The sequence below is a fragment of the Lampetra fluviatilis genome, chromosome 62, assembly GCF_964198595.1.
Source record: "Lampetra fluviatilis chromosome 62, kcLamFluv1.1, whole genome shotgun sequence".
NCBI classification, from domain to species: domain Eukaryota; kingdom Metazoa; phylum Chordata; class Hyperoartia; order Petromyzontiformes; family Petromyzontidae; genus Lampetra; species Lampetra fluviatilis.
Genome location: NC_136336.1, coordinates 7,291,761 through 7,304,260, shown reverse-complemented (window position 1 = coordinate 7,304,260; position 12,500 = coordinate 7,291,761). Strand labels below are relative to the sequence as shown.

Here is a 12,500-nt window from a genome sequence, read left to right as displayed (position 1 = left end):
TGTTCTGCAGAGTGAGTGAGTGAAGTTTGTATGATCTCCCCCCTGTTCTACAGAGTGAGTGAGTGGAGTTTGTATGATCTCCCCCTGTTCTACAGAGTGAGTGAGTGGAGTGTGTGTGATCTCCCCCTGTTCTACAGAATGAGTGAGTGTTCTGCACAGAGTGAGAACTGGGGGAGATCATACGACGGCTCTGACTCCCCCCGCCATCCCCCCATCCCTCTCCTCTGCTTCAGTTCCGAGAGAAAGTGGTGGTGGACGTGACGGTCCGGGTGACCAAGGAGGTGCGGAAGAGCCTGGCTCGCGAGCTCGCCGGAGGCGTGCCGCCCAAGGGACACCCCCCCGGCAAAGGGGCGGCCCCCCCAGATGCTCGGGCCCGCGACTCGGACGAGCCGGACAACGGAGCCGGTGCCCGGGACGCCAAGTACGAGACCGCGGCGGGGACGGGCAGTACAAACGGGACGGGCAGTACAAGTGGGATAGGTGGGACAGGCAGTACAAACAGGACGGGCAGTACAAACAGGACGGTCGGTACAAGTGGGATAGGTGGGACAGGCAGTACAAACAGGACGGGCAGTACAAGCGGGATAGGCGGGACAGGCGGGACAGGCAGTACAAACAGGACGGGCAGTACAAGCGGGACGGGCAGTACAAGTGGGATAGGCGGGACAGGCGGGACAGGCAGTACAAACAGGATGGGCAGTACAAGCGGGACGGGCAGTACAAGTGGGACGGGCAGTACAAGTGGGACGGGCAGTACAAGTGGGACGGGCAGTACAAGTGGGACGGTCAGTACAAGCATACACACACACACAAGCCCGCATACAGACGGGCGCTTGATATTATCATCTAACCTATATAGCGTCTACTTACTCGGGTGAGGCCTCGCTAAGTCTCAAGACTCTTTGTTTTTTTTTTGTTCATGAGAGTCCTGCCAAGGTTTCCGATTGAGTAATTTGGAGGTAGTTATTCAGCAGAGAGATGTTCTGGCACATGCCAGTTACATTGTGTGTGTGTGTGGGTGTGTGTGGGTGTGTGTGGGTGTGTGTGGGTGTGTGTGGGTGTGTGTGGGTGTGTGGCCTTGAAGCCGTGAGAAGAAACCGGGGATGCCAGAGGAAACCCATGCAGAACAAAGACGCCCCGTATAGTCTTGACAGACTGTAGGGGCAAGTGCTGTTAGCGAGCAGCACCTATGAAGGCCGGCACTGTGGCACACGAGGGGCTGGGTGGCCAGCACCACGCCCGGCCGCCTTTGTCTCCCCAGTGGCGATCTTTACACACTGAACCCGGTATTTGTTTTGAGGCTGAGTCGACATAGGGGGGGCCCAGGACCGGTTCAGATCATCGTCACCGGCGTTGGTGGCCGTGAGCGGGAATCGAACTTGGGTCGTCGGGTTCCTAGCGCCGCTCGCTCACTGCTAAACTAGCGTTCCACACACAAAGATAAAGGTCCCCGACATAGCCTTAACAGACTGTTGTGGCAAGTGCTATTAGCAAGCACTTGTATCCACGCACACTTACACACTCATTCACTCTCACTTGCACTCACTCATTCGCACTCATTCACACTCGATCACACGTCCGCCCTCGTGCGCACGGCGCCGCAAGGCGTCCGAGTCGGAGGGATGGAACCCTCCCCCCTCCCCCCACCTCTCCGGGCGCCCTCCGTGGCAACAAGCGTCAGCGCCGGCGTGACCCCGTGACCCCCCCCCCCCGCCCCTCCCACAGGCAGCGCCTGCGCGCCGAGAAGGAGCTCCTGCGCCTGGAGAAGCAGCGCCTGCGCGCCGAGAAGAAGCAGCGCAAGGCCGAGTTTCGCGAGATCAAGCGCCAGCTGAGCATGCAGCGCTACGGCCGCGCCTGGGCCGGAGCCGCGGTCGCGACCGGCGCCCCGGCGGCGGTGGGCGTCGCGGGCGGTGCCAAGAAGAAGCGGGAGGAGAAGGAGGAGGATGTCGAGGAGGCAGCGGCGGCTGCTCAGCTGGTTGCGCCCTCTCACATGTGAGCGGTTGCGGCGGTTGCTGCGGTTGCTGCGGTTGCGGCGGTTGCTGCGGTTGCGGCGGTTGCGGCGGTTGCGTCGCGCCATCGTGAGATGTCGAACCCCTTAGGGGAAGTCTCGGCGAGCGGCAGAGACGCCCCCGTCGTGTTGTCAGGGACCGGCCCGCAGAAGCGGATGTTGCGGAGCTACTGCTCTAGTGCGGCTTCAAGTTGTGCACGTCTACGTGAAACTTGTCTCGCGCCGTGCTACTCGAGGGTGCGGGAGGAAGGACAGCGAACTAAACGCACAAAGCAGCTGTACAGAAACTAGTTTGTCAATCTAGATGATCAGCTCCCAGTAGCTTCCTCACATCGGAAGGAAGAGCGTTCCAGACGGCCGCAAAGCGCATCTGAAAGCGCCGAGCGATGCGGTGACCACCGCCTTTGTTGGATGGCTCGCAGCCGAAAGCCGCCGCTGCCGCTGCGAGGATGAGCGTCGTTCCGCGTGATGGTTGATGCACAGCCCGCCCACTCCCCCCCCGCCCCCCCCCCCAGCCCGGCGCTGGCGTGCGTCAACGCCGTGTTCGTGGAGGAGAATCTGCCCGACGGCACCCACGTGCAGCCCGAGATGCGCTTCATCAAGCACTGGCGCATGTGCAACACGGGCAACATGGCCTGGGACTCGCGCACCACGGTACAGCGGCAACAACTACTACAGCGGCGGCGGCGGTGACGTCACCGGTGACGTCACCCTGCGGCGCTCGTGCCAGGCTCGGTGCACTTTGAGGCCGTCACGTGAAGTGCGGATGGCTCGCTACTGGCAGGAGGGCACGGGGCAGACCCAGGTGTCACGGGTCGACTGATACGAGTGGCCGATGCACCACCTGTGCCCCCTACTGTGCCAACTTGCTGTGTTTTATCGGCGCTCCGCTCGTTGTTGTGAGCGTCGCTCCCCTGCCCTCCGCTGTTGCTGGAGGGCGACTGCCTCCAACTGCCCAGTAGCAGCAGCGTCAATATTGCCTTGAACAGACTGTAGGGCCAAGGGCTGTTAGCGAGTAGCACCTGTGAAGGCCGGCATGGCACGCGAGGGGGTGGGTGACCAGCACCACGCCTTGCCGCCTTTGACTCCCCAACGCCGATGTTTACACTACGCGCACGAGGTACTCATTTAAAGCCGAGTTGACCTAGGGGAGGCACAGCGACTGGTTCAGATAATCGTCACTTGATGTTGACAATTCCTTCACGCAACCAAAAACAACGGCAACAATTTGAGCCAGTCCTGGGCCTGCCCGAGGTCGGTTCATCCTTCACAAAGGTACCTGGTGCCCTGTGCAGTCAACATCGACATGGGGAGAGACAAAGGCAGCCGGGCGTGGTGTTGGCCACCCACCCTCCTCCAGTAGCGTGCCGGCCTTCACAGATGCTATTCGCTAACAGCACTTGCCCCAACTGTGTTCAGGCTATACGGGGGTTCTTTGTCTCTTTTATCCATCCGTCTCTCTCTGTACATACGTACGCCCGGATCCGTCCATCCATACGCCCATCCTTACATTCCTGTGTGTCCATGCGTACGTATGTCGCTCCATACCTTCATACGTCCGTGTACATCCGTCCTTACAATCCTGTGTGTGCGTGTCCGTCCGTATATGTGCGTGTCCCTCCATACATACATATGCCTGGGTCCATCTGTCCTTAAATTCCTTTGTGTGTGTGTGCTTGCGTGTGTCCGTGCGTTGTTTGTCCGCGACAGCTGCAGCTGCTGTGGGGAAACCTCTGCGTGGCGGTGAGCACGGGCCGCGAGGTGAGCGTGCCCTTCCTGGCGCCGGGCAGCACTGGCACGCTCTCCGTGGAGTTTGTGGCCCCCGCAGCCGAGGGCACCTACACGTCGCACTGGCGGCTGGCGCACGAGGGCCGCCCCTTCGGGCCCCGCGTGTGGGTCACCGTGGTGGTGGCCGACCCGCCCATGGGCCCCGAGGCCCCCAACTCCCCGACGCACTCCCTCTACAGCGACGTGCGCAACACTCGCAAGGTGCCAACGCCGCCGCATTGTGTGGTGCGTGTGTGGTGTGTGCGTGCGTGCGGTGTGTGCGTGTGGTGTGTACGTGCGTGCGTGGTGCGTGCGCGTGGTGCGTGCGTGTGGTGCGTGTGTGATACGCGTGTGTGTGGTGCATGTCTTCGTCTTTGGTGCGTGTGTGTGCGCGTGCGTGGTGGTGACTTCATTGACGATTCTCTGAACCGGTCATGGGCCTCCCCCTTAGATTGACTCGGCCTCAAATGAGTACCTGGTGCAATGTGTTAAGCATCACCACTGGGGAGGCAGTTTGGCGTGGTGCTGGCCACCCACCCCCTCGTGTGCCGTGCTGGCTTTCGTAGGCGCTCGCCCAGTAGCCCTTGCTCCAACAGATCCCGTTAAAAGCTATAAGGGGGATCTTTGTCTTTGTGTGTATGAGACGCAGGCGATAGGCGGAGGTGTGTTGGGCGCGTGTCTGTGCGCTCGCGTCCGGAGCGGCGGTGCAGCGGTTAGCGCACTGAGCTTCAAAACCCAGCAGCCCCGAGTTCGAAAACCCCGAGTTCGATTCCCGGCCACGACCAACGTCAGTCGCGGGCGATACCTTGACCCAATCGGGGGCCCCTCAGCCCGGCTTTGTGGCGGTGTGCGTGAACACGGCGTCGCTGTTGGTACACGCCACCACCTCGTACGCCGTGCCAGCTTTCATCGGTGCTCACCGACAGCACTTGCCCCAGCGGTCTGCTGGAGGCTTATCGGGGGGCTGTCTTTGTCTTGGGTGCGTGCCGACGCAGGATCTGTCGTTCGAGCTGCTGCTGCCGGTGGAGGAGCAGAAGGTTCCGAGCAATACGCCGGTCGGTGAGTGAGCGGCACGGCACTGGGGATGGTGACGACCCGGCAGTCGTCACAATCGCCACAGTCATCACAGTCATCACCACGGTCGTCACAACCATCACTGCGATGGCAATCATCGCAGTCATCGCCGTCAGAAATATTACGATCACCACCATTATCCCGGACAACACCGTGACCGTCACCACCGTTGCAACGTCACCGATTCTATAACCAGCATTCCCACCACGATCACCGTTATCACCCCCTACAGTGATCGCTACAATAATTTTCACCGCCACTACCACCCCAACCATCATCATCATCATCACAACTGTCGTCACCAGAGCCATCGGAGCCATCGCCACTGCCATCATGTTACTTACCACCATCATCACTGCCTACTCTGTGATTGTTATCATCATTATCGACATCACCGCTATCACCACCATCATCGCCGTCACACTCATCATTATCATCACCACTGGGTTGGGGGGAGATTGGTCACGAAATTCCATCAGGTGTGGGGGGCGATCGCTCCCATGGCTGGATCGGCAGCCGTCGCTCACCCTCGCTCGCCCCCGCTCTCCCTCGCTCGCTCGCCCCCAGCTGTGAGCCCCCGTGCTTCCCCACTGCCCGACGACGACGACTCCGCCGCCGCGGCGGCGCTGCCGGAGTCGGAGTGGCCGCACGAGTCGCGTGCCGAGGAGGAGCTGAGCGGCACGGACTTCGTCTTCGAGACGGTCATCCGCTCGCTCGCCCTCGAGGAGTCGCCCGAGCCACGGCCACAGCCCCGCAGGGACACGCGCCGCCACGGTGCGTGGGTCGGGGCGTCGGAGGGCTTGTGTGCGTGTGGGAGAGCGTGTGGGAGCGTGTGTGTGGGTGAGCGTGCGTGTGTGGGAGCGTGTGTGTGAGGGCATGTCAGCGTGTGTGTGTGTGAGAGTGTGTGTGTGAGAGTGTGTGTGTGTGAGAGTGTGTGTGGGAGAGGGCATGTCAGCGAGTGTGTGTGTGAGTGTGTGGGAGCGTGCGTGCGTGGGTGAGGGCATGTCAGCGAGTGTGTGGGAGAGTGTGTGTGAGCGTGTGTGCGTGTGGGAAAGCGTGTGTGTGTGTGAGGGCATGTCAACGTGTGTGTGGGAGCGTGCGTGGGTGAGGGCATGTCAGCGAGTGTGTGGGAGAGTGTGCGTGGGAGAGCGTGTGTGTGTGAGAGTGTGTGGGAGCGTAGGTGGGTGAGGGCATGTCAGTGAGTGTGTGGGAGAGTGTGCGTGGGAGAGCGTGTGTGTGTGAGAGTGTGTGGGGTCTAGTGCGTGATTGTTGGCACAGTAAAAAGCAGAATCGGAATGTTTATTGATCCTGGAGATATTTGATGAGCTCTGAAGCTGTTTCACGTCCACTGTCAGTCCACCCATGGCACCTGGGTGTGTTCTGTCACGTGCCAACACGAGCCATCCACACTTTACGTGGCCTCAAGGTGCACCGATCCTGGCACAAACACCGCGGCGATGTCACCACCACTGAGTGGTGAATGGCGGTTGTTGTGTTGGTGAGCGTGTGTTGGGTCAGTGCGAGTGTGTGAATGAGAGTGCGTGAGTACGTGTGAGCGAGTGGATAAGTCAATATTTTGTCTGTGGGTTTATACAGATCTTAGATTTATGTGCGTGTATATCTTTCTGTATCTGTGTTATGAAGACATCACAGGCTTGCCATGTCTAGGTCGACTCATCCTTGAAATATTATCTGGTGTGGAGTCTTAACCATCAGCACTGGGGAGACAAAGGCGGCCAGGCGTGGTGTGGGCCACACCGCCCCTTCGTTAGCCGCTCCGTGGCGGCCTTGAACAGCACTTGTCCCAAGAGCCTGTGAAAGGCTACACGGGTGGGGGGGGGGATCTTTGTCTTTGTCTCTGTGCGTGTACGCCGACCCATCAGGCTCCCCCCCCGCACCGCTCCTCCGCCCCACGCCAGTCGCGGCCGCGACCAAAACCGCCGCCGCCGACGACGACGAATGCTGGCACGACGCGCTGGCCGGCCCGCCGGGTGGCACCGCCCAACTGGTGGCGCGCGGCACTGGCGGCGGAGGTGGCCACGACGGGGAGGAGGAGGGGCGGGAGGAGGGACGAGCGCGGGACGAGCACGAGGAGGAGGAGGATGGCAGCGGCAGCCAGTCCTCGGACGACTTCGTGGTGGTGCTTCCCGAGTGCTTCGACACGAGCCGCCCTCTCTCGCTCGAGATGATCTCCCCCCCGGGCAGCTCCCACAATGCACCGCCAGAGGAAGAGGAGGAGGAGGATGAAGAAGAAGCGGAGGAGCGGCAGGAAGGTGTCCGGGGCTCTAGGGGGCGGGCGGAGGAGGGCGGCATGGGCACCGGCGGGGCGTTGGCGCCGGCGGAGGGCACGGTGGACGAGATGCTGTGGGGGCCGCCCGCCGGCGGGGCGGTGCCGCTCACGCCGCTGCCGCTGCACGGCGGATCCGACGGGTGAGTGGAGCGTCCGGTGCGCACCGCCGCCTCGACAATGGCCGCAGTCGGCCGTGAGTTGCTCCATCTGCTCGGCAACTCACAACGGGAGGGTTGGTGGGGCGGGGGGGGGGGGGAACCCCCGGTGGCAGCTGTCCCTGCGTGGCACAAGGTGCAGGCGCCGACTGACGTCGCGTGCGGTGAGCGCGTCGTTAGCTGCCGCCGCTGGTCCTGACTGAGAGGTCCGTCTTGTTGTGAGGCCGGCGGAGCAACCGTTTGGTTCTGGTCGGTGTCGTCGGGATCTCCTCTTTCCCCGGCCATCCGTGCTGTCGACTCCCCATCCCGGTTCAAGTCTAAGGAGGCCTCTGCCCGGCCCTCCCACCGTGCATGCCTCTCTAGGACTCTGATTAGCGCGGTTGGCTACGTGCAGTGCGAAAGAAGTTAAACGTGCAGTACGCACGATACACTACACTACACTACCATACACAATACACTACCATACACAATACACTACCATACACTACACTATACACTACTATACACTACACTACTATACACTACACTACTATACACTACACTACTATACATGGTGCGAAAGGAGTTCTACATACATACTGCACTATGCACTGTACACGACACTATGTACGAGCCTCACGTGACGGACGGCGCTTACGCACGGACACTCTCGCTCCTGCGCCGGGGAGCGGCGGTACGGAGGCAGAACGCGGCCGCGTTAACGTCCACGCCGCCCGCTCCCACCCTGTCCCGCCCTGTCCCACCCTGTCCCGCCCTGTCCCGCCCTGTCCCACCCTGTCCCACCCTGTCCCACCATGTCCCACCCTGTCCCGCCCTGTCCCACCATGTCCCGCCCTGTCCCACCCTGTCCCGCCCTGTCCCACCCTGTCCCGCCCTGTCCCACCCTGTCCCGCCCTGTCCCACCCTGTCCCGCCCTGTCCCACCCTGTCCCACCCTGTCCCACCCTGTCCCGCCGCCGACAGCGGCCAGCTCTTGGAGGGCGACGGTGACGGCGCTTCGGGGCCACCCGGCGGGGAGCGGGCGGAGCCCCTGGGCGCCCCCCGCTACATCAACAGCGCCCTGACTCTCGCCTCCAGCGCCATCCGGGCCATGCTGAGGGTGCCCGCCGCACAGGTGAGGCTCGCCGCGTCGGCCGTGGAGCTGCCAACCGCTGCATGTTGGCGTCTCGAGAGAGCGAGAGAGCGAGCGAGAGAGCGAGAGAGCGAGAGAGCGAGCGAGAGAGCGAGAGAGCGAGCGAGAGAGCGAGAGAGCGAGAGAGCGAGCGAGAGAGCGAGAGAGTCGTCGCAATCTATATGCAGGCTGTCCCAAGAGTCTGGAATCGTAGGGAAAACGCAGCTCTGTGTCATTGTCTCGCGATCTGGATGCAGTCTGTAAAGTTCAACAGCAACCTCCCTCTGACTCCGATTTCCTACTTGTAGAATTATCCGACTCGTTCTTACTTACTACAAAAACATATTAATTAGTTATTTTTATGGGACACACTGTATATATACACACTGACCACGTTTCGGCAATAGCAACACTCTGTGTGTGTGTGGCTTTTTAAGTTATATAGTAGGTGACGTTTCGGGCAATGACCCTTCTTCATAGCACGATATTGATTGTTGATGTGGCCGCGGTGTTATTGACGTGGCGAGTTTGTACTTTGTGTGCTTTTGCACCACTGCTAGCGCAGTATCGCCAAGTAAATTGTTTGTACCGATGTGCGTTGAACTTCTTTCGCACCGTACGTAGCTAAGCGGAGATGCGGGGGAAGGACAACAAACACATAAAAGCAGTTGTGTGTTGTATTATTATAAGTGTGTTGTAGTATCGTATTGTATGGTACGTGTTATAGTATTATATGATGAGTGTGTAATGTAAGATTGGTAAAGGCGGTGGGAGGGCCCAGAACGGGTTCAGATATAACTGGGCCCTGCTGTTGGCCGGCGACTCGAGTCTAACCACTGCACCTTGTCCCCGTGTCTTCACGCGGTGTCCCCCTCTCTCCCCTCTCTCCCTGTCTCTCCCCTCTGTCTCTCCCCATGTCCCACCTGCCTCCCCTGTCCCCCGTCTGCCCTCGCGTCCCTGTATCCCGCCTGTCCCCCTCTCCCCATCTCGTCTCCCCATCTCCCGGTCTCCATGTCCCCTCTCGTCCTATCCCTGTCTCCCCACGTCCTGTCTCCCCGTCTGTTCCCCCGCGTGTCCTCCTCCTCCTCTCTGTTTACGTCTCCCCCGTGGTGGACAGGGTGGACATGGTGGACAGGGCGTCCCCGTGGCGGTGACGCCAACTGCGATGAGGACGCTGCTGGAGATGGGATTTGGCGACCGCACGCTCAACGCCCGTCTCCTGCAGGAGCACGCCGGCGACCTCAACGCCGTCGTGCCGGCGCTGCTCGCCGCCAACGACGACGGCTGGCACCGCGAGCGCCACTGAGCGCGGCGCAGACATGCCCAGGTGCCAACGGCGGCGACGCTGTGACGGTAGTCACGGCAACGACGTGACGGCAGCGACGACGACGGTAACGGTAGCCGTGACGACGCTGTGACGGTAGCCATGACGACGTTGGCGGTAGCCGTGACGACGGCGGTAGCCGTGATGCTGTGGCCGTAGCCGTGACCCCCCTCCACCAGATGGGCTAGTAGAGATCCTAGTGGTCGAGCACTGACACAACAGCATTGACACCGACGATAGTACTGACACTGAAAATAGCAGTATCCCCAATCAGCGAGTAGAGATCCTAGTGGTCTAGCACTGACACTGTTAGTGACACTGACAGCCTCGGAGTGACACTGATGGTCTAGCAGTGGCATCGGTTAAGACATCGGCTTGGGTGGTGAGATCAAGGCCCGTGTCCTAGTTGTATCAACTTGCTGATCAGTGTGGGATTAAGACTCCCGTAATTACATACCATAACTCACCCTGGTGGGAATAAGACCAACTGATGTAGCAATTCAAACTCAAAACGATGGTGGGTGGGGGGGGGATCAATTCTCAGACTGGAGTGGACGCAAGGATAATTTAGATCCAGACGAGAGTGGGTTTCAGAGTCCCGATGTACCTGTGGGGATGTGGACCACGGTTGGGCAAAGCTTCAGGCCGCAGACTCGACGGCAGATTTAGATTCCCAACGATAACACTTCTAAGTAGGCTTCTCGGCGTAGCGTTTCCAATCGCATGTCTGTACTCGGGTAGTGATTTTGTTTAGTTTTTGCGTAAGCCTGGTTAAGTCTTTATTTCATTCTCATTGCTGCCCGCACGCCCGCACACCCCCAGCGAAACATTAAACCGTACCATTAACGGGCTTCATACTTGCTTAGCGGCCGATAGCGGGAGGCAGTGGGATATAATTTACAGCTGGCAACGGTCGTTGATGACCGACCGCCCAGCTTGAAAAGAGATCTTTGTTCGATTTTATTCCTGAGATTCACAAACGTGGGTGGAAGTGACGCACGGCAACCCTCGCCGGAGCTACGTCGGAGGTGGAATTCCGGGTCCCCCGTCATGCCACAGTAACGTGGAATTTCCACCACCTGGTTTTCTCAAGAGCCGCCAGTTAAAAGGGGGTGAAAGAGTCACGTGCCAGTTGCTGTCGGCTTGGGCGCTTGGATACGCCGCCAGATGTCAAAATCGCAGATTGTGTGGGCGGGCGGGCGGGCGGGCGGGGCCGAGTGGTAATGCCGGGGCGTTTTCCCCAGACACGCGTGTGCACACACACACACATGTACACACACAACAACAACAGCCATTCGCCACCGAGTGACGTCGCCACACACACACACGTGTACACACACGCGTACACGTGTACACACACGTGTACACACACACACACGTGTACACACACGCGTACACGTGTACACACACGTGTACACACACACACACGTGTACACACACGCGTACACGTGTACACACACACGCGTACACGTGCACACACACGCGTACACGTGTACACACACGCGTACACGTGTACACACACACACGTAAATGCACAGCAGATCCGTGTTACTATGGGGGGCGGCGTTTGAGCAATCTCTGCCACTCTCATGGCTCCGTGTGGCAGCGCGACATTGCCAAGGGTGCAGGTGGCCGTGACATCTTGCTCAGCTGTGCCCTAGCCCCCCATTCCGCCCCAGGTCCGTGCAATTATTCCATCTGTAATTGACGTGGCTGGACATGACGTCACATCAGTAGGGTGTCGGCTGATTTTTCTAAGGGGTTCCAGAGTTGACAATTGGAGGAATCGCCGTCAAAAAATATTTGCTAAATATTTGCAAATATTTGCACCCAGATGGTTTGGGCTGTAGTGCCAATGCCAGAGCCACACCAACAACATCAGTGAGTGATGTCACCACAACGCCACCTGTGCCAGGCTAGGTGCCTTCTGAGGCCACGGAAAGAGTGGTGAAGGCTCACTGGGCCAGGAAAGTTATGGGATGGACTCCAAGGTGCTATGGGTTCACCGATTGGGCAACTGGCAAGATTGCACCACGTGTGCTCCCCACTCAACCAAGAACAAACACACACACACACACCACAAAATGAACACGAGCACCTGATATAGATTCATTGCAGGATATTAGTTCATTAGTCACATATTGCATTTATGAATACCCATGTTTTGATTCTGCAAAGACGTTTGGAGGGGAGACGTTTGTGAGCTGTCCTGACGCGAGAGAGAGGAGGCAGGAGGTAAGATGAGCCAAGGGGGGAGGAAGCTGTGTCCGCGACATCAACACGCACGGCTTTCAGTGGTGTAAACCCAAAATAAAAATCGCACAGTTTAAAATTCACTCCGCGTGGCTTTGCTTGAATGTCGGGGGCGTTGTTCTGTCTGCCCACTAAACAGCGCTTGCTCCAACAGCTTGAAGGCGACACAGGAGGAGGCTCTTTGTCTATGAGAAAAAAATAGATCGACCCCCTGCGCGTGTCCACCGCCGGCTGACGCTCTCACCACGCTGGTCAGTGCCCGTTGGTGAACTAATGCGGTTTATTGGGTTTTCACATCGCTCACACGGAGTGTTTTCTAGTAATTAAATTACTTTACAATCCCGCAACCAATACCCCCGCCATTCGCGGTGCCTGTGCCAGGACATGTGCACGTTGAGGCCACGTGAAGTGTTGAAGGATCACTGACAGGAGGTCACGGGACAGACCCAGGTGCCATGGGTTGACCAAAATGACTGGCAGATGCACCACCTGTGCCCCCCACCTGTGCCCCCCACTGTG

General features: G+C 59.3%; 1 protein-coding gene across 2 annotated transcripts in view; it reads left to right on the top strand.

Moving 5' to 3' along the window:
• NBR1 (NBR1 autophagy cargo receptor) overlaps positions 1–12,064 on the top strand; it is a 33,158-nt gene extending 21,094 nt beyond the window's left edge. The window contains exons 7-15 of one of the 2 annotated variants that reach the window (XM_078881706.1): positions 234–421; positions 1,726–1,992; positions 2,524–2,662; positions 3,719–3,997; positions 4,771–4,834; positions 5,417–5,623; positions 6,769–7,279; positions 8,257–8,407; positions 9,522–12,064. In XM_078881706.1, coding sequence (XP_078737832.1) covers positions 234–421; positions 1,726–1,992; positions 2,524–2,662; positions 3,719–3,997; positions 4,771–4,834; positions 5,417–5,623; positions 6,769–7,279; positions 8,257–8,407; positions 9,522–9,710 — 1,995 coding nt within the window. In that variant the 3' untranslated portion in view covers positions 9,711–12,064. Of the gene's footprint in view, positions 1–233; positions 422–1,725; positions 1,993–2,523; positions 2,663–3,718; positions 3,998–4,770; positions 4,835–5,416; positions 5,624–6,732; positions 7,280–8,256; positions 8,408–9,521 lie in introns of both variants that reach the window. The other variant, XM_078881707.1, reaches the window with a different exon arrangement.
• The last annotated feature ends 436 nt before the right edge of the window (positions 12,065–12,500 follow it).